Source organism: Odocoileus virginianus, chromosome 23 (assembly GCF_023699985.2).
Source record: "Odocoileus virginianus isolate 20LAN1187 ecotype Illinois chromosome 23, Ovbor_1.2, whole genome shotgun sequence".
Taxonomy (NCBI): Eukaryota; Metazoa; Chordata; class Mammalia; order Artiodactyla; family Cervidae; genus Odocoileus; species Odocoileus virginianus.
The window spans coordinates 20574319-20595859 of record NC_069696.1 but is presented as its reverse complement, the minus strand read 5'-3'; the positions used below and the strand labels follow the sequence as shown (position 1 = coordinate 20595859).

The window sequence follows — 21541 nt, the reverse complement described above, 5'->3', positions numbered from 1 at the left end:
ATTTTGATCGTCTAATTCAGGCAAACTGGAGGTTCCCAAGCAAGAGATCTTTCCTCAAAATGATGACATGTCATTAGAACCCAAAACTCTTTTCCCTCTATCATCCTGCCTCTCTTTTCAGTTAATTTACTTCATTCTTTTACCACAAATTACAAAACTGACATGAAGAAATGAATACTGCTAGTGCCCTAAAGCATCCAGGTCAGATAGAAAGCCCTTGAATTGCACAACTGCCTTGAAAGTATTGGGGAAAGATAGCTGTGTGCACATTACATTTGACACAACTTCGGGGTGAAGCAAGCCATCATTTTATTTTTCGGATTCTGTAACCTAGCTTTTGCATCTACGTCTAAACTTTAAAGGATAAACAGCTTTTCAATCAATGGAACCAAGGCAATGAAAAGAATACTCATTGTCAGGGTCTTGAGTTTACATCTCCAGTTTGCCACCAGCTCAGAACTGTTCAGTTTAAAGCTGCATCAGGTCTCAGGGATAACCTGGTGCAATAAAATTTAGAACCCAAGAGGTCATGACAAAGTCAAATCAGAACTTGCCTATTAATCCCACACTTTTTTGCATGCACAGTGCTTACTTCCTGTGTAACTGTGCCTTCTTTGTTTAATTGGGTCTCAGAACAAGGCCACAGATATTTGCTTATAGCATTTAATACAACTTCATCTTGAGATTCGAGGTAAATATCTCCTTTATTAAAGAAAAGGGGAGAGGAGGGACATAAATGATATCTTAAAAGCCTTCTACCAAGAGTACTGAGTGCCTAGCAAAAACAGATTTGAAGGACTTTAGAGAAATATGGATGACTTCTAACCAGCTGATAGGAAAAAGGGGTGATGTTGGAAATGCCTCATCAAAAGTTGATTTCACCCACTATTCTGAGCTAAACTATTCTGCATGAAAGATTCTGGCACTCAGACAACTCTTAGTAGTCACTTAAGGGAAGTGAGGGTGCGTGAAACCATTTCCCACATCTGCATGTCAAAATTCTGGCAGATCAATAGGGCAGAAGTAATCAAAGTTACAGCAGATGCTAATGAGAGTGGCAGAATCTCCAGTGGTTCAGATGATCCCAAACTGAGCGAGCTCGTGCAACTCCAAGTGGCTGAATGCCTCCCAAGGACAGATCACAGTGATATCTGCAAGAAAGAGAGAGAAGAAGAACTGATAAACCAATCTCACTCCCCAGAAGAGCCTCTTCTGCACAAAAGGACATCATTCAGGCAAAGACACCTCGCCCTTGTCTCCCATCTGTTGCCCAGATGACCGGGAAGAACGGCCCTTCATCACAGGAGGGATCAGAACAATTGTTTCATTAATCCTCTTCGGGGCTCTGATTCCACCCAAACAGGCTCCCCCAGGATCTGTGTTAGTTTTATTTGGCATCCTTTCTGGGGAGATGCTCCAAGATTTCGGACTGGGACTATTCTGTGGGAGTGTAGTTCTCTGATCATTTGAAGTCTCACCAAAACACTAAGGAGGGGACAGAGGTGGAATTCTAGTTAGGCCATGGGTTAAAGTGAGAAGTTGTTATTGTTTAGTTGCTAAGTTGTGTCTGAAACTCTCTGTGACCCTATGGACTGTAGCCCTCCAGGCTCCCCTGTCCATAGGATTTCCCAGGCCAGAATACTGGAGTGGGTTGCCATTCCCTTCTCCAGTGGATCTTCCTGACCCAGGGGTTGAACCTGTATTCTGGGGCACTTTAAATTCGCATGGTGTGGAAATCTAGTTTCCCTACTACCTACCAAGCAGATAGGTTTCTCTAACTGCTCTCAAGCTCCTTTAGGTATTGTTAAGAATTATAATATTGTTCCCAAGTTACAGAGAAGCTGGCTAGTACCCAAAGAGGTTAAATACCTAGAGAAAAAAAAAATCTCATGGTTGTAGAGACTGAACTAGAACCAGGTCAAAGACTTCAGAGTTTCCTTCAGAATAAACCTCTTGTCACTATTCCAAATAGTTTGGCAGAGTCCAAAGTGAATTTTCTGGTCTTATATACACATGGTCAAAATAGAGAAGCATTTGATTTAGAAGAATAGCAGATGAGTTTTATCAAAGTGACTAGAAATTCTATTTGAGATCTGAGGAGTGGCAGTGGACAATAGAAAGTAAATAATAGGTATGCTTATGACTGATTGGCAGAAACCAACACAATATTGTAAAGCAATTATCCTCCAATTAAAAATAAATCTAAAAAAGTAAATGTACTGAGAGTCGTCCAGAAAGGAAACTGATTGCTACGAATGCCATCATTTGTCAAAAGTGTATTGGATGAGTTGAAAACTTGTGTCCACACACAAAACCTGCACAAAGAAGTTTATAATAGCTTTATTCATAATTGCCAAAACCTGGAAGCAATCAAGATGCCTATCAACAGGATAAATAAACTGTGATACAACCATACAATAAAATATCTAGTAATAAAAAAGAGATGAGCTATCAAACCATGTCAAGATATGGAGGAAGTTTAGATAAATATTACTAAGTGAAAGAGCTCTTACTATATGATTTGAACTGTAGGACTATCTGGAAAAGGCAAAACTATAGAGCAGGAGGAGAATGGGGAGACAGAGGATGAGATGGTTGGATGGCATCACCAACTCAATGGACATGAATTTGAGCAAACTCTGGGAGAGAGTAAAGGACAGGGAAGCCTGGCGTGTAGCAGTCCATGGGGTCACAGAGAGTCGGACACGACTCAGTGACTGAACAACAACAATGATAGAGACAGTAGAAAGGTTAGTGGTTGTCAGGAGTTTATGGGGAGAAAGGATTGAACAGATAGCACACAGGAGATCTGGAGGGTTGGGATTCCATATGAACCTGTAGTGGTGGATACCTAAGAACTGGACAACACAAAGAATGAACAAGCTATTTCAGCTAATAAAAATGTGTTAATATTGGTTCATGAAGTATAACAAATGTACCACACTAAATGCAGGAGGTTAATAATAGGTGGTATGACTGATGTACGGGGGAAGAAGGTGGCAGAGGGGATCTGTAGGAATCCCTTAAAAATTCTGCCTAATTTTTCTGTAAACATAAAATTTCTTTAAAATTTAAAGTCTATTAATTTTTTAAAGAGAATATGAAGTAGTTTGCATGTATTATCCAACCAATAAAAATTTTAGCCAATTAAAATGTATTACTCCAGATACTTTAGTGTCTAGGGCCCTGTTCTGAGTGCCAGAGGATGTGTAAAAAAGAGGAAGCTTGTGAGGGAGTGGCTGGCCCGGTGGAGAGGAAAGGCTCTCCAGGCCCCACACTTGTTTCCAATAGCTCACTCTGTAGCCTCAGATTATCACTTAATTCCTCTATGTTTCCGATTTCTCTCCTGAAAAATAAAGGAGTTGGGCTAGACTCATTCTGAGAATTGTTCTACTGTGAATGTCTACAATTCACTATTGTATGCCTGAGAGAGAGAGAGAGTGTGTGTGTGTGTGTGTGTGTACACTCAGTTGTGTCTGACTCTTTTGTGACCCCATAGACTGTAGCCTGCTAGTCTCCCCTGTCCACGGGGTTCTCCAGGCAAGAATACTGGAGTGGATTGCCATTTCCTCCTCCAGGGGATCTTCCTGACCCAGGGATCAAATCCACGACCCATCCATCTCCTGCATTAGCAGGCAGATTCTTTACCACTGTGCCACCAAGGAAGCCCACACCTTCTAGAGTATATAACAAAACACAAGGATTCATTGAACTTTGGGACTAGCCTGATTTCTCTGAGTTTTTGCCTCTGGGCACACACATACTTATTTAGGAAGTTAAATTAAAACCCTACATTCCTAGGTCTTCAAAAAAAAATCTGCTGCGTTATGTATTTCCAATGACGTTGAACTGCTCCTCGAGGCCAGAAGCAGAAAAAATGGTCAAAATCCGGGGGTAAGATTCTCACTTAAATATTCAGATTGCTCACCTGTTCCTAGTCCCTCCATGCCTGGAATGTCGTCTCCAAACCTATGGAAAAAATACAAGAGAAGTTAGCTGATACTGGGGCCAAAAGATCCTGGAATGAGTCATGTGAAGAGTTTCCTGATTCAAGGGGAAAGAAGAGGTTTCAGTTTTTGTATTTGAGAAAATCCTTTTGTGTGCACTGAACTAGGGCAAAGGAAGTGTCACTCAAACAGGTTTTAAACAATATGTCCCAAAAGAGAGAGTTTCCCTCTGTAAAAATGTAACCTAAGACAGTTGAGAGCCGGGGCGGTGGGGGGCGGGGGGTGAATCGGTGGGGCAACGTGGTCAAGCTCTACTTTTTAAACTAAAAATTGGAATGAGAAAGCAATATGAAAAGTCATTAAAATGATTAATTTATCCATTTGTTTAGTTTATCCAAAAGTACATATTAAGCATCTGCTTTGTTCCTGGAATTGTATTAGGTACTGAGAGTTAAGGAAAAAACAACACACAAATTTTCTCTTAGGGATCTGTCTCAGGGAACAGACGAAAGAAAGATATGTACTATAAAATAGTACAAGTTACAATAGCTGAATGTACAAAATGCAAACATGGAAGGAATGATAATGTTTGTCTAAGGGAGTCAGTAATGGTTTCCAAAAGAAATTAACATGAGTGTGTGTTGAAAAATAAATCAGATTTTGCCAGGGAGAAAAAGAGCAAAACAAAGAACTGAAGAGAGAAAATCTGAAGCCAGAAAAATAAACTGTGTGTTCTAGAAGCAGCCAGTGATTCTGTGTTCCAAATTAAAGCACAGTTTACATCAGCAAAGGAGAGTGGTCAAGAAGAGTCTGGAAGGTCAAGCCAAAGGTCACTGTGAAAGGGCCCATTTTCCTTGTTAAATGTGGCTGTATATGTGGGAGCTGAGAGAGAAAGGATTCCAGGACTGAAAAAATATGATTCAGCAAAGATTGTGTTAGGAAACAGAGAGTGAGGTGGAAATTTTTATAAGTCTACTTAATATGGTGAGCATTAATCTCTCAGAAAAATAGGAAACCTTCTTTTTCATTTTGGTCTTACCCTTTCACACCTTTCTTAGGAGGCTTGCTCTTGAACTGACGAGACTGCCTCTGCTTGAACTTAGGGGGCCCTTTGCGTGGGGTGGTGGGACCCTGGTTTGAAGTCGGAGGAGCCAACGCAGTATTGTCGCTCATTCTGGTAGTGTTTGGGTGGCTGATGGTTTTCTTTCAGGCTGTTTGAACAGTGAGAGAGAGAGAGAGAGAGAGAGATTCTTCAACGTATGATGACCATTGCTTACTATTATGACCTTTACAACAATCTTCGGGGGCAGGGGGACGGGGAGAAAAGCATCTTGATAAAGAAGCTCGGCATTTTGTATTGACAGCAAAAGGGAGAAGTTACCATCTTTTAAAGAAGTTACCATCTAAGAAAATGAGGTATATGTCAATGGAGGCAGCCAGCAGAGTAGGCTATAAGCCAAAAACTGATAAATCTAGGTAGATTTGTTGTTCCAGTAAGTCTGCCAACAGCTTTCTGTGTGAATGTATAATAATTATGTCCTTTTCATTGACCACTAGTTCCACCATCTGTAACGGGAGAGAAATGTGCTAAAGACTATCTAGACTTGGCAACACTGAAATGTTCTGTAAGCTTTACATATTTTTCCACCTAACTATAAAGTAATCTGATTCTAAATGTTTATTGACCCATTCTTATGGCCTGTTTTCTTTATGGCCCGTATTTTATTTAATCCTCATGTGATCCAAAGACTTCTTTTCTAGTTATGGGAGGTGACAGTGTAGTTGTCTGGATAGGGGTAACTCTGAACCAAGTATACTGACACTACAAAAGAATTCAATACATTCCTGGTACACACACACACACACAGAAGACAATAAGAGGTGATTAAGTCATAAGTTTGTGCTTTAACTCCCCTACCAGTTAAGAAATTCTTTAGCCACTTATTTCTCAGGAATCTTCAACTTTTCTCCTATCCAAATCAAGAACTTATCCAATATGGTTTTCCCAGACTTACATTTTAGTTACAAAAAGATACATTGTCATTCTTCAAATACAAATAAAAGAACATAACAAATCACTGTTATTACATGTTACAGTAACATGTGATAACAAATCACTGTTATTACATGTTACAATAACATGTGATATCAAATTAATATGAAATGCTAAACTAAAAGATTTTTTTTCTTTTTCCTTTTCTATCACAAAAGTTGATAGTGCTTAATCTGGGAAGGGAGATTCTGAAAAAGCTCCAAAACCTTAAACTCCTACCTTGAGCCAACCTCTTCCATGGCCTACTGCCTGTTTTCATAGAATTGCATATTTCATCCATTATAAATGTATGCTAGTATCCTTAACTTCAGTTCTCCCTGACAATGCCAGGCTCATGAAACCATGTTTTCTCTCTCTCTCTGCTACAATAGTGAAAGTGAAAGTCACTCAGTCGTGTCCAACTACACAGTCCATGAAGTTCTCCAGGCCAGAATACTGGAGTGGGTAGCCTTTCCCTTCTCCAGGGGAACTTGCCAATCCAGGGATTGAAGCCAGGTCTCCTGCATTGCAGGCTGATTCTTTACCAGTTGAACCACGAGGGGAGCCCAATAGACATCCCTCAAATCTTGCTCCAGGAGAGGAGTGGGAGCCCTTGGCCTTGTCCCTCCATCAGGGTGGGGGCCTCAGCAGAGAGGGCCTGACTGCCCTCTTTGCATCTGAACAGATGGATGCTGTGCTGCCCTCTTCACACTTCCATTTGGTGGCAGTGCCAGCAGGTGGGCCATGGCCTCCAAGCCTCGGCCTTTCTGGCTGGCTGCTCCCCGCTCCCCGTCACCTCCGTGCTCCTCCCTGCAAGTGTGGGTGCTGAGGCTGCCCTGGGGAGACCCTCCTCCTGTTCTCCAGGTCAGAGACCCTCCTGCCTGCCCCAGGCCGTGTCTGGCACCTGCTGTGGCTCAATGCATGCCCGCCGGCTCTCTTACACCCGCTCCTTCTGTCTCATCTTGCAGGTTTTGGGGTTTGAGGTTGCATCCCTCAAATCTTCCATTGTAAAATTTATCAACTGTTTCTTATGACTCTCAAAATCATGTTAAAATATTAATAAATCCTTGCCTCTAAGATGTTTTTCCTATTTTCTTTTCCTCAATCACTATTTTCGTTCTCTCCTGCCAGTCTTCAACTTGTCTGATAGAAACACATTGATGACGCTGTGAGCTAGAACCAAGAAGAGAGTGAAGCTGGCCACATCCCTGGATCACCTGTGCATGCAGTGGATCTTGTCTTTTTTCTTTTTTTTAATATGTATATTTTCTGTTTTGGACCATTTTTTAAGTATTTATGGAGTTTGTTACAATATTGCTTTTTTTTTTTTTTTTTTAAGTTTTGGCTTTTTGGCCATGAGGCAGGAAGGATTCTTAGCTCCCTGACCACGGATTAAACCCACACCTCTGCATTGGAGGGTGATATCTTGACCACTGGACTGCCAGGGAAGTCCCCCATGGATCTTGTCTTTATCCCTCACTGGAATATGCTCCATGAAGCTGTTGTTTTTTCAGTCTCTACTTATTCCTATACCCTTAGAACCTACAAGAGTACCTGGTACATAGTAGGTGCGCCATATATATTTGTCCAATGAGTGAATACATAAATGAAAAGACTGAACTAATGCCTTGAACCTTGGGTCTTGAGATCCCGACCCCGTGACCGTCTCCATCAAGTCACAGGGAAGGCATCAGCTGATCCTCACCTCGTAAACCCCTTGGTGGTTTTGGGAAATGTTCTGCCAGCTCCTCTGCCCACTGAATCCAGTTCTGTGCTGCAGGCTCTCTCCAGCCCTGGTAAACAGGCCAAGTCTGTGCCTCTCCCAAGTGTGTTTGGGACCAGGGAAATGACTGGAGGGCAGCCAAGGGCAGCATTACCCTCACCCTGTGCCACCAGTGACTGACACATCCCGACTCTGCCAAAGCCACAGAGGAAAACTGGAGAATTACTCTCAGATCAACCTCTCTGGACTTCCCGATTGTTTTTAAGTAATGAGAAAGTACAAACGTTTCTCCAATCTAGAGACCCTACTAAGTTTAGTTTTGCCAGATTTAGCAACTCAAGATACAAGACATCCAGTTAAGTTTGAACTTCAGATAAACAACTAATGATTTTTTTTTTGGTATAAGTATATCCCAAATATTTCATGGATTTCATGGTACATACTTAGAAACTGTTATTGTTTATCTGAAATTCACATGTAACTGCGCATCTTCTATGATATCTGGCAACTGTAAGTGGGATCCTACTTTGTAAGACCCCAAATCTATAATGTGACTCGGTGGTAAAGAACCCACCTGCCAATAAAGAGGACGCAGGTTCAATCCCTGGGTCAGAAAGATCCCCTGGAGAAGGAAATGGCCATCCACTCCAGTATTCCTTCCCGAGAAATCCCATGGACAGAGGAGCCTGGTGGACTGCAGTCCATGGGGTCACTTAAGAGTCAGACAGGACTCATTAACTAAACAACAGCAAAGATCACTTTCATCAGCCAAATCACCTTCTGGGGGCAAAACAGTGTAAAGAGTAGATGCTTTCAGATCAAATAGAAACAATCTCAAATTCCTACTCCACCAGACTGTTTAATATGAACTTGGATAAGCTGCATCACCTCTCTGGATCTCATTCTATCTATAAAATGAATCAAATTTTTTTTTTCTTTTTAGGGTAATGGGGAAAATAAGAGGGAACAATGTACAGCTTTTGGTGAAAAGTACTCAAAACGAAATAACTATGTAGTAGATCTTCTGACAGTCAAGGGAACTCTGAAAGCAAACTTATGGTTGCAGCGCAGGTTCACCTGAATCCACACCCATCCCCTAGGACCATGGATTGACAAGTGCTTGACAAGTACCAGAGAGGTAATTGCTATCTTCACTTCCTGGGTAATCCTCTGCATCATTCAAACCCTCCAACTATTCCCCATTTCTGGTTTCAAAATTCCCTCTTAAGAAGCCGTCCTAGGATTCCTTTGATACCTCTAACAGTAACCCCAAAGAATTTGAAATTGACACTTGATTTCTATGTCCCCCTGATTATACTTCCTCTTTTCTCTGGCGAGTTTCTTTTGCATGTTTATCTCATTCTGAAGTTACAACTCTAGGCTGGGACTGAGTTCATGTCTAATTCTAAGTGCAATGCATTCTGTAAAAGAATTCTCAGAAAGTTATGTAACAGTTGCCTGGCTAATCCCTGGATCCTCGTGGCACTCAAGATTTGCCCTATGAATAACTGTTTTTACATTTATTGTGCATTTCAGGTACAGTATTTCATTTCTGAGTGTGTAAGACAGTCCACCAATCACTAGGGTGTTTCTGGCATAGACTTACCCCCCAATTTTCCCTATAAAACCCTTGGGAGGAGCAGAACAAATATGACCCTGTCCTGCCTTGGAAGTCAGTCCTGTCAGCCCCAGGTATCACCGATGGCTGAACTTATCCTGACCATGTTTTCCTAGGAACTCCAAGGGCCTCCATGGAGCTGAATAAACCTGAATCCAGTATCAGACATGATTTTAGCTCCAAGCGGACGTTTCACATTTTTGCCTCCAAAAGGGTCAAGTAATTCATTCCTTTGGGAGGCAGAATGTTTTCCTGTTTTTAAAACAATGTTAGCCCTTCCCCTTTTGAAGATTACAAAGTGTTCTCCTGAATAAAGAAGTGGGTGCAGCAATGTAAGATTTCAAGGCATAGTTTTGCAGGGCACTGAGCTTGGCATTGCCTTAGTCCCAAGACAGCAGAGCTCAGTTGTAGGAAGCAAGAGGGTGATGCTCCATAAATTCCAACTAAATAAGGGCAGTTTCTGAAGATTCGTGAGTCAGGCTTTCAGATGCTGTGATTATCATCCTAGATTTCTTCTCCCTCTTTCTTAGCAAAGACATGAGCAGATAACCAATTCTGTTGTTGATGGCCAAGGATGGGGAGAAGACAGGTAGAGGACCCGTCTCCTCCTCTGATGCCATCGGACCCACAGATGTCACCTAGGGTCCCGCTGAGGCAGAGAAAATCAAATAATTCAGAGTCAAAACCCAAACCAAAGCCATGAAAAAACAAAAACAAAAATCCAGCAAGTATGTTGCTTCATCTAGGAACAAACAGACACTTTCACCTTGGAGGGAGATGGCTGGGTGCACCTTCCTCGCACTGCGGTCGTTTCCTGGCTGACTCTGGGCTTCTTACCTTCATCCTCCCACTCCCCTGTCAGCCTCTTGATGGCTGGACCAAGTTTCCAAGCACATCCTAGGAGTAAAGGACTGTTTGCTCTGTGGTCATCGAGTGCCCCAGATCCCTCCTTTTCCAGAAAGCTGTTTGCTATGGAGCCGCCAAAAAGGGAGGGTCAGTTTGGGGTTAGTAATCAAGGTTTGCAGTGACCTTGTAATAATGAAGTTTCACTTACTAGCTTGTCACAGAAGGGAGTTTTGATGTGTTTCCTCCACGTTTTCGCCCATTTCCATCCCTAACCCTGATCCAGACCCACAGGTTCAATGTGTTTTTTTCTTCTGTTTCTTGCTTTTAGAGCCAGATTGAACCCCCAAACTCCCACAAAAGCCCTTTGACTACATCCTGCTTAAACTCTCCAGAAGTTGAGAAATACTCACAGAGTTAAATGTTTCTCTTATAAGCTGTCCAGCTGCCTTCTTCACAGTAGATGAATAAAGGATCTTTGCATCCTGATTTATCTCTCTGTAATACCCTCATGCTGCCTAATCACGTCATCATAGGCTTAAGAGCATCGGCCTAGGTGCAAAGAAGTTGAAAGAGTGTGGGGTGAGACTGGGGCAGGTTTTGCTGATAATCGGATGCTCTTACAAACTGTCTTGGGTTCTCTCCTATCCACAAACAGGTATTGAATTCATAAACACACACAAAGTGTTGGTTTCCAAGGGGGAGATTTGCAGATTATAATCCAATACCTTTTTTCCTTCTCCATTGCTACCTTTAGTTCTTACCCTCTATCCTTCCCTTTCTTTGACAAACACACACACTCATGCATACTGTTTCTCTCTCTCTTCTCTCTCTCTTTCTCACACACACATACACACACATCATCATCATCATCATGTAATTCTTACACTGCAACCTGCTTCACTGAGAACACTCATCATGTGAGCAATGACATTGAGAAACACCAGCATCTCTCCCTAACTGATGTTATATGCATTTTTCTCTGAGAGAAGAAACCACAAATTAGGAAAAACCTAAGGTCCAGTGATATGCAACTGAGAAAGAGCCCAAGCGATAGCTGGGAACTGGTGACTTTTATATTTGAGAATTGATTACTGGATCTTTTGCACCCAAAGGATCCAGGCTACAATCCCATTCAGTGTAACAACTGACTTTAGTCTTCCAATTGCATCCAGCCACTAGTATGAATTTGTACATCACTTTATACAGTTTCGAAAGGACCTTAATTCATATGTCAGTATCATTAAGCTCTTTTGACAAATTTGTCATAGAGAAATTAAATGATTTATTCAAGACTGCACATATAAAAACTAAAAATATTGTGAATTGGACCATAAAGAAGGCTGAAAACCAAAAAAATTGATGCTTTCAAACTGTGGTGCTGGAGAGCACTCTTGAGAGTCTCTTGGGCTGCAAGGAGATCAAACCAATCAATCCTAAAGGAAATCAACCCTGAATATTCATTGGAAGGACTGCTGTTGAAGTTAAAGCTCCAATACTTTGGCCAAAGCTCCTGATGCTGGGAAAGATTGAAGGCAGGAGGAGAAGGGGACAACAGAAGATGAGATGGTTGGATGGCATCACCAACTCAATGGACATGAGTTTGTCCAAACTCTGGGAGATAGTGAAGGTCAGGGAAGCCTGGTGTGTTGCAGTCTGACTCTTTGTGACCCATGGACTATAGCCCACCAGGCTCCTCTGTCCATGGAATTCTTCAGGCAAAAATACTGAAGTGGGTTGCCATTTCCTTCTCCAGGAGATCTTCCCAACCAGGGATTGAACCCAGGTCTCCAGCATTGCAGGCAGACTCTTTACCTACTGAGCCACCAGTGAAGCCCACGGGGTTACAGAGAGTCAGACATAACTGAACACCTGAACAACAGTGATGATCTATACTTGAAACTAATATGGTATCTCAAGTCAATTATATGTCAATAAAAAATAGAATATTTTTTAAATATTTTAAATATAAGGTTAGAAGGGGAGCCAGGAGTAAGACCCAACCCTGTAATTATCTTGCATAATCAGCTACCTTTCTACTATATGAATACAAAGTGAACCTGGACCAAGATTCCTTGTTCTGGTCGCTCTCACACATTGCTGGAAAATTGCAATGTGCTTCTCTAAATTGTCACTTGTAAGAAAAGTGTACTCTGTAAGATTATACAGAAAGAAGGTCAATTTATCCTTTCTAGGCAAGGAAAGAGTCTTAACACCCAAGCAGATTACATGGGCAGCTGACCAGCTTAAGGGTTCTTTTCAGTAAGCTTTCCCTTGGTAGCTACCAGAATTAGAGGAGTTTTGATGGCAGCGAACACCTCACAAAGGTGGCAGAGTGTTTTGTCTCTGGATGGGTCCTTCCACTCCCTTCTATGACTCCATCATCGTTGTTGTTCAGTCGCTCAATTGTGTCCGACTCTTTGGGACCCCATGGACTGCAGCACACTAGGCTTCTTCATCCTTCCCTGTCTCCATTATTACTCCCAGCTTTTTCTGCATCAGACCCGTGGATGTTTTGATACCTCTCTGCTGAACCCTCCCACCATCTCCATTTTCCTGGTGAAGGATAGAGGATTTCTCATCAGAAACAGTGGGGGCTGGAAGGAAGTGGCACATTTTTCACATCCCGAAAGAAAATAAGCTGTCAACTTTTTAATTCTATTATCAAATGAACTGATCCTTCAGGAATGAAGGGGAAATAAAGACATCCTAAGAAAAAGGAAGATTAGAAGAATCTGTCACCTAAATACTGAATAAGAATAATAAAGAAAGTTCTTGAAACAGAAAAAAAAAAAAAGACAGAAGGAAATGTTGAACATCTAAAAAGAAACAGCAATGAAAAAATTATGGGATTTGAGGTGGAGTGTGAAAGACAGAGAACTCAGTCACCCTCAAGAAGGTTATATGGAGAATGAAGCATTGTTCAAGACACTGACATTCTAGGTTTCCCTGGTGGTCCACTGATTAAAACTCTGCACTTCTACTGAAGAAGGCATAGTTTCCATCCCTGGTCAGGGAAGTTCCCCATGCTGCATGGTGCAACCAAAAAAATTTTTTTTAATTAAAAAAAAAAGACACTGACATTCTAAAGACACTGACAGGTCTAGAGATCTGGGCAGCTTGTACTTTCAGAAAGTACACCCATGTTTCCCTGCGCTAAGGGGATGTTCTTTCTGCCACTATCTCTACTGCTCCTGCCACCACTGAGTCTTAGGGGATTGGAATAGACTGGCTGGTCAGTCAACATGCTCTGCCTTTGTTGAACAGAGTTCTCCTACCATGTCACTTCACTGGTCATTGTCTTGCCTAGTGTGGCATACTTTTGGTCAGTTATCTGCCTCTGATCTTACCAATCAGGTAATAGGGTCACACAGCCTTGTTTAAAACTGTTTCATCTTGTTTAAGATGATCAATGGTCAAGTAATTTCCTGGAAGAAATTTGAGTGTGCCTTGATTTCATAGGCAAAAGAAACAAAGCCAGAGACTTCCCTTGTGATCTAGGGATTAAGACAACCTGCTTCAAGTGAAGGAGACGTTGGCTCAATCCCTGGTCGGGGATCTAAGATTCTACATGCAACATGGTGTAACCAAGAAATAAAGGGAGAAAGCCAGTGCAAAAACACTAAAAATTTTTAAAAAGCAAGAGAGAGACAAAAACAAAGCCAGCAGGAAACTTACTGAGTGAGAAGAAAAAGAGAGAACTTATGGATAGATGAAGTGACATAGATGTAATGACATTATTAATAGATAAATATTAAGCACATTTTGCCAAGTGAAAGAATCAAAGTCAAAGGCTCTATGCTGTCTGATTTTATTTATAATATTTTTGGAAAGGTAAAGCTATAACATGGGTAAACAAATCAGTGATTCCGAGGAGTTGAGAGGAGGAGCTGACTATAAAGGGAAATGAAAGGAATTTTTGAAAGGCAGTGAAATGATATTATTAGAGGTAGATATACAACTCTATGCACTTGTCAAAACCTATAGAATTGTACACTACATAGAGTGAGTTTTCCTAATGCCGGTTTAAACCTAAATATCATAAAATACTTATTTAAAAAAAAACCTTTGCTCCATAGTTCTATAATCCTTGGTTCTTGATCTTTTCCAGGGGATGGGGAAGTGTTATTAATTATATACAGGAAAAAAGTTAAAGGGCAGGTACTAAGTCATTAGAATGTGATTAAAATTTTAGCTATCCTATAAGCTGCTTACACGAATGCTAATCTTAATCTTTCTTTAGTGTTTCTTAAAATACCAGTGAGTCGGAAGACACACATCAAAGTCACTTCTCTTCCACATTTTGAACCTCCTAGACTGAACTACTCCTCTACTAACGCACAGTGGACTCTAGAGAGAAACATTCTAAATGTGAAGCAGAAATGTACAAGGCTGGTCCCTCCTTCCGTTAACACTTTACCATGCTTAGGGATTCTCCAGAACAACACTTTTTTTTTTTCACTTTTTATTTTGTATTGAGGTATAGTCAATTAACAAACAACGTTGTGATAGTTTCAGATGAACAGTGAAGGGATTCAGTCATGCATATACACGTATTCATTCTCCCCCAAACTCCCCTCCCATCCAGGCTGCCACATAACATTGAGCAGAGTTCCCTGTGCTTTACTGTAGGTCCTTGTTGGTTATCCATTTCAAATACAGTAGTGTGTACATGTCCCTCCCAAACTCCCTAACTATCCCTTCCCTGCATCCTTCCCCCTGGCAACCGTAAGTTCGTTCTCTGAGTCTATGAGCCTCTTAAGTTCATTTGCATCATTTCTTTTTATATCCCACATGTAAGGGATGTCATACAATATTTCTCCTTCTCTGTCTGACTTACTTCACTCAGTATGACACTCTCTAGGTCCATCCATGCAAAACAACACTCTCACTTTTGAAAAAATAGCCTCATTAAAAATACAATATTCTTTCAGAGAATAGAAGAGTACACTTCTCAACTCAATTTATGAGACCAGTTTTACCCTCATGGATTTTTAACATTATTTTTATGTAAGATTCAGGGGGAAGAATTACAGTTTAACATCTGTATACACTACAAAGTGATCACCACCACAAGTCCAGTTACCATATATCACCATGTAGTTGACCCCTTCACCCATACCCTCATGAAACATTCTGACACCAAAATCAAACAAAAACAGTAAAAAGGAAAAATACAGGCCAGTATCTCCTGTGACTTCAGATGTAAAAGCCCTTAAAATATGACCTTTATCTAATACAGTAATATATAAAAATGCTAATACATCAAGACCTAGTGGAGTTTATTCTATATATTTCAAGATTTGCTCAGTATCCAAAACTCAGTCAACATAAGGCTCTACACCAACAAACTAAAGATGAAAAATTGTATAATCATATTAACTGATGCAGAAAGCATTTCACAAAATCCAGCATCTATTAATGATAAAAACTCTCAACAAACTAGAAATAGAAAGAAACTAATAAAAAGCATCTACAGAAACATCACATTTGATTGTGAAAGCCCGAATGCTTTCTCTCTAAGATAAGGAACAAGTCAAGAATGTCTGCTCTCATCACTCTTACCAACATGGAACTGAAAGCTCTGGCCAGTGCAATCAGGCATAAAATAACAGAAACCACTAAGATTGAAGACAAAGATTAAAAAAAAAAAAGACCAAAAAAAAAGCCTGTTTCTAGTCACAGATGACAAGATTAGAAAATCCTAAGGAATCCATATTTCAAAATCTCCTAAAGCTTATAAGTGAGTTCAGCAGGGGAATATCTCATCCATTTTCATGGTTTAAACCAGTGTTTCTCAAACTTTGCAATTTACCTCAGAGTTGTTGTTGTTTTTAAAAAAAAAAAAAAAAAAATCTCCCTGGCACCAACACTAGAGATTCTGATACAGGAGGCCTGAAATCAGGCCTAACGATTCCCATTTCTAACAAATTCCTGGGTATACTGATCTGCTGATCCTCAAACCACACTTTGGATAACCTGGTTTAAGTTACTGCCTATAACTTGATGAAGTGTAAATCATCAATTTAGGGTTGAAATTCAGTTTTCTATATCTCACTTACAGTCTGAAATCACTTCCTGGAAATGACCCAGTGTCTTTCAGACTTGATACTCAACATCTTCAAGCTCAAGTCTTTATCTCCCCCAACATCTCTATTCCTTCCTCTGTATTCTTTATCTCAACTTGTTTTCCTACTGAAGCGAAGTTACACGGCTCAAATGGCGTGGAGTTAAAACTCCCCTCCAGGGTCCCCCCACCATTCTATGCAAAACGAAGAACTCTCTCCCCAATTATGCCCAGCTCCCAGCCAGTCCAGCCTCTGGCCTATCTCCAGAATACCTTGCCCCAGCTGTTTAAGAGATAACTACTCCCAAAAACCTTGGAGAAGGACAGGCCCCTTAAGACAGTGGATTTCCACATATATGCCTGTATATACCTACTCTCTCCTTGGGTTAGTGCAGCAACTCGCTAATCTGACTGCCGCCCTTCCTCGCCTCACTGAAGCTGATCTGTTCCTGTAAAGTGCCAGTCTGGTTCTTTTTCCGAACCTGGCCTTCTCTAACTCCCTTCCCCTACACCTACCAAGGACCCATTCATTCTAGCAAGAAACCCATAAGTCATCTGTGATTCCTCACTCCTCTTCACCCTCATCATTCACGTCTCATTAACCAACAAGCCAGGCCAATTTCATGTATATGTTTCTCCAATCTACCTCTGTCTCTACTACGAGCGCTCTAGTTCAGGCCTAAACTGTCCCCAAACGGTTTTTATTTCCATCAAATTCATCCACACAGCTACCAGAGTAAACTGCAGAGGGAAACATATTCTTTCTTTACTTTCAATGGCTCTGAGCCATGGACAGGATGAAAACCAAGCTCCTTGCCTACACAGCACAAATCATCTACTGTGATCTGTACCTGCACCTGCCCACCTCCAGGCATGCTGCTTCTCCTCGTGTGATGCGCATTTTGAGGTCCAGCCACCTTGAGCTGCTTTCTTGTAATCCCCTGAACATATCATATTATTTAAGGATGCTGCATCTTTGCTCATGCGTCCTCTTTCCTCCTAAGGCTTCCCAGGTAGCTCTAGTGGTAAGGAACCTGCCTGCCAACGCAAGAGACATGAGTTCGTTCTCAGAGTAGGGGAGATCCACTGGAGAAGGGCATGGCAACCCACTTCAGTGCTCTTGCCTGGAGAATCCCATGGACAAAGCAGCCTGGCAGGCTACAGTCCGTAGGGTCTCAAAGAGTCAGACTCGACTAAAGCGACTTGGCACATATACGTGACCCTTTCCTCGAATGCCTTTTCTTCCCGTTCCAACCCTCCCCGTGTCAACTACCTACTATCCTTTGAGACTGAGAGCTGTAGTCACTTCCTCCAAGAAGCCTTCTCTGATACAGTTACTTAGTGCTCTCATAACACCCCAAGTATATTACTTTTCCTAAACTAACAAAAGAGTTTTCCATTTGTTTATTTCTGTTTTCCCCCATTACATCTTTGGCAACTAGGACTAGTTGCACAGATGCAGGACTGTGTCTTGTTTATCTCTGTACCTGGGCACAAGTCCTGGCCTGGTGTAAACTGGGAATGAGCAAAGGTTTGTTGAATTAAGAAATGAGTTTTTAGGCCAAGGCTATGAAATCCTGAATAGTGTAGTTTAAAATGTCATATATATAAAAGACAGGAAGAAAAAAGAAGGTTGGCCTCAGTGACCACTCTCATGCTCATCCTTCCCCGAGGCAATATTCTTATCCCAGAAAAGAGATGGAATTAGGCAACTCTAATTTATTTTATTTAATTTCTAAATTTATTTATTTATTTATTTATCTGGCTGTGTCAGGTCTCAGCTGAGGCATGCAAACTCTTTGTTACAGCATGCAAGATCTAGATCCCATACCAGGGATCAAATGAGGCCCCTGCGCTGAGAGAGCGAAATCTTAGTCACTGTACCAACCAGGGATGTCCCAGTTCTATCTAATTTAGATATATACTGGTGGTGGTTTAGTCACTAAGTCGTATCTGACTCTTGTGACCCCATGGACTGTAGCCCACCAGGTTCCTCTGTCCATGGGATTTCAAAGGCAAAAATACTAGAGTAAGTAGTCATACCCTCCTCCAGGGGATCTTCCAGACCCAGGGATGGAACCCGCATCTCTTGTGTCTCCTGGATAGATAGGTGGGTTCTAAAAAATGAACTACAACAGAAGAAAGTGAGAAATGGTCATTTCAGGTAGACCCCAGCCCTGACAGTGATGCTGAAAGTCATTTTAGAAGAATATGAAATTGTCCTCCAACTTACTGAAAGTGCACCATTGCATCATCAAGAAGAGATTCTAGGAGCTTACCTGGTGGTCCAGTGGTTGGGATTCCTCACTTTAGTTGCAGAGGGCACAGGTTATATCCCTGGTCAGAGAACTGGGATCCTGCATGCTGTGCAATGTGGCCAAAATAAATAAATAAATAAAGCTTTTTTAAAAAAGAAAGAAAAGAGGCTCTTCATTAGCAGCTCAATCCATTTGAGGTCATGGACTTCCTTGAAAATTTGATGAAAGTTAGGAATGCTCTCCCCTCCCCTCCCCCAACTCCAGTAAATGCACAGAAACACTGCATATATACATATTGATATCACGGACACTTTTAGGGGTTTCCACCTCTTCCAATGTCTGTGCCTAAAGCAGCACATTAGGAATAATTTTGATGACACGTTGGGCTTAGTAGGAAAAAAACACCCTGTTTGACTAATGATGTCTTTCCTAATAACATAAGAAATGGGTAGTGGCACCCACTGAGTCTAGCATTCTGGATTCTTCAAGTCCTTCTTGTTCCAAAAAATGTATTCTACCTATGTTGTTATTGTTTTTATTAAGGTGTAGTTGATTTACAGTGTTGTGTTAGTTCTAGTTGTATGGATTCTTCTTCAGATTCTTTTCCATTACAGGTATTACAAGATAATGCTTTCCTGGTGGCTCAGATGATAAAGAATCCACTTGCAAAGCCGAAGACCTGGGTTCAATCCCTGGGTTGAGAAGAGTCACTGGAGGAGGGCATGGCAACCCACTCCAGTATTCTTGCCTGGAGAATCCCCATGGACAGAGGAGTCTGGTGGGCTACAGTGCATCGTGTCGCAAAGAGTGAGACATGACTAAGCAACACACACAGTGAGCACAGCACAAGATATTGAAATAGTTCCCCATACTACCCAGTAGGATATTGTTGTATAGTAGTGTTATCTGTTAATCCCAAACTCCTTGTGATTCCTCCTTTGGTAACTATAAGTTTGTTTCCCATGTCTGGGAGTCTGTTTCTGTGTTTGTAAATAAGTTCATTTGTGTCAATTTTTGGGATTTCACATATAAGTGATATCATATAATGCTTGTCTTTGTCTGACTTACTTCACTTCAGTATGATGATCTCTAGGTCCATCCACATTGCTGCAAATGGCATTATTTCATTCTTTTCTTATATCTGAGTAATGTTCTATTGCCTGTGTGTGTGTATATATATAAATATAACATCTATGTATATATGTGTGTGTGTGTATACATCACACCTTCTTTATCCATTCATCTATCAATGAACATTTAGGTTGCCTCCATGTCTTGGCTATTGTAAACAGTGCTGCTATGAATATTGGGATATATGTATCTTTTCAAATTAGGGTTTTTGTCTTTTCTGGAAGTATGCTCAGCAGCGGGATAGCTGGATCATATGGTAACTCTTCCTGTTTTAAAACTAGATCTATTTTTAAATTGTCTTCTCCCAGAACATAAATTCCACAAGAGAACAGAGATTTTGAGATTATGCCTATTGCTTGCAGCTGTATCTTGATACTTTGTATTTATCAACCATGAATCTAGATGCAATGTCTAGAACAGGACCTGGAGGAACTACATGCTCAAAAAATATTCTTGAAAGAAGAAATATGTCCTCTCTTGTGCTACAAAATTTACTGTCTACTGAGTAAATTAATATTTGCTTCTATTTATAATATGGTCAGCCTCTTTGTTACAAAAGCTCTTTTGTATCTACATCATCCTGAAGTTTATAGACTAAATCTGTTTTTTGTTTTCAGCACTTTTACTGTTTTTCTTTTCATATTTTTCTAGATTAATCTCTTTTCTCCCATCAAATGATCACCACTTCCTTGATTACTTTAGTTCCATTGACTAAAGATAAGATTTAGCTGGTGGCATCAATATACAAAATGAAGTAAACAAAATGCATTACATTTCAATGACAACAAAATAAATGTCAGTTTCTCCAAATATATTTGCATAACTAGTCAGCTCTAAACATATTGGAACAAAGTAAATACTGAATGCATGTGTGCTAAGTCACTTCACTCACGTCTGACTCTTCGTGATGCTATGGACCATAGCCCATCAGACTCCTCTATCCAAGGTATTCTCTAGGCATGTATACTGAAGTGGGTTGCCATGCCCTCCTCCAGGGGATCTTCCCCACCCAGGGATCGAACCCACATCTCTTACATCTCCTGTATTGGTAGGTAGGTTCTTTACCACTAGCACCACCTGGGAAGCCCCAAAATACTGAATATTTAAATATTAACAATAAACATTTATTATTGTCAGTAGTTGTGGAGATGTCTAATGAAAATGTGGTTTGGGTGCTTTAAAAACTTCCCCCAAATGATTTAAATATGGCCTCTGTAACTTGTTCCCATTCAAATTACTTCAGGAGCCATTTCCTCAAATAAGGTACAAAGTCAGTTTTAGCACTTGTTAAATTATAACAAGTTCTGACTTAGAAGACTATGAATTAATGAAGTTTTATTTTGCTATCTGCAATCCTTATGTTTAATCGAAACAGGGCTTTGGGCTTTGACTTTTTTCATTTAAAAGAAAAATTAGTGAAAACTACAATAATTAACATGTGATGATTTGTGCTGGCATACAAGCCACATCTTGAAATTCTGACCAACAAAACTCTAAAAATCAATTTGAGGACCAATGTTAAGATTTAGGGCTAAATACGTGTAGTTAAAATTCATAATTTCTTAGCACCCCTTAGCAGTATTCACTGCCAGCAAACTTTCAACATATCTGGCTGATAAGGGAGCTGGCAGAGACCCCAAAGGAACAGAAGTTAGTCATACAAAGTAAGGCCTATGCGAATTTTCTGCTACTGCTTTTAGACAACTTGCCTCAGAAGTGTATACACTGAAATGGCTTGATTTTTAGACACAGCCACACAATTATTCACAGCACTCACGATGATAGGCTGCAGACCCTTGTCTGAACACTCAGGCAGCTTCATGCTCACCTGGATGGTCATGTTCTAGCATGCACCATGAATTGTCAAGAGTGCTGCTCCGAGTTGGCTGATCAAGAGATACACAGTGCAAAGGAACAGGATT

At 40.8% G+C, this 21541-nt stretch overlaps 1 protein-coding gene across 1 annotated transcript; it reads right to left on the bottom strand.

The window, feature by feature from the left end:
• Positions 1-685: 685 nt before the first annotated feature.
• PDE6H (phosphodiesterase 6H) lies at positions 686-21539 on the bottom strand. Its single transcript, XM_070453670.1, has 5 exons — positions 21448-21539; positions 18510-18594; positions 4987-5158; positions 3929-3969; positions 686-1151 (listed from the first exon to the last, which is right to left on the bottom strand). Exons 3-5 carry the CDS (start codon positions 5118-5120, stop codon positions 1075-1077), a joined length of 252 nt encoding a protein of 83 aa, XP_070309771.1. The 5' UTR covers positions 5121-5158; positions 18510-18594; positions 21448-21539; the 3' UTR covers positions 686-1074.
• Between the last annotated feature and the right edge of the window lie 2 nt (positions 21540-21541).

Excerpts from the sequence above, each read along its gene's own strand:
- PDE6H (XM_070453670.1), bottom strand. The coding sequence starts at position 5,120 with ATGAGCGACAATACTGCGTTGGCTCCTCCGACTTCAAACCAGGGTCCC. Across the intron at positions 3,970-4,986 it reads CCTAAGAAAGGTGTGAAAGG|GTTTGGAGACGACATTCCAG; the intron begins GTAAGACCAAAA and ends TTTTTTCCATAG. Across the intron at positions 1,152-3,928 it reads CATGGAGGGACTAGGAACAG|ATATCACTGTGATCTGTCCT; the intron begins GTGAGCAATCTG and ends TCTTTCTTGCAG.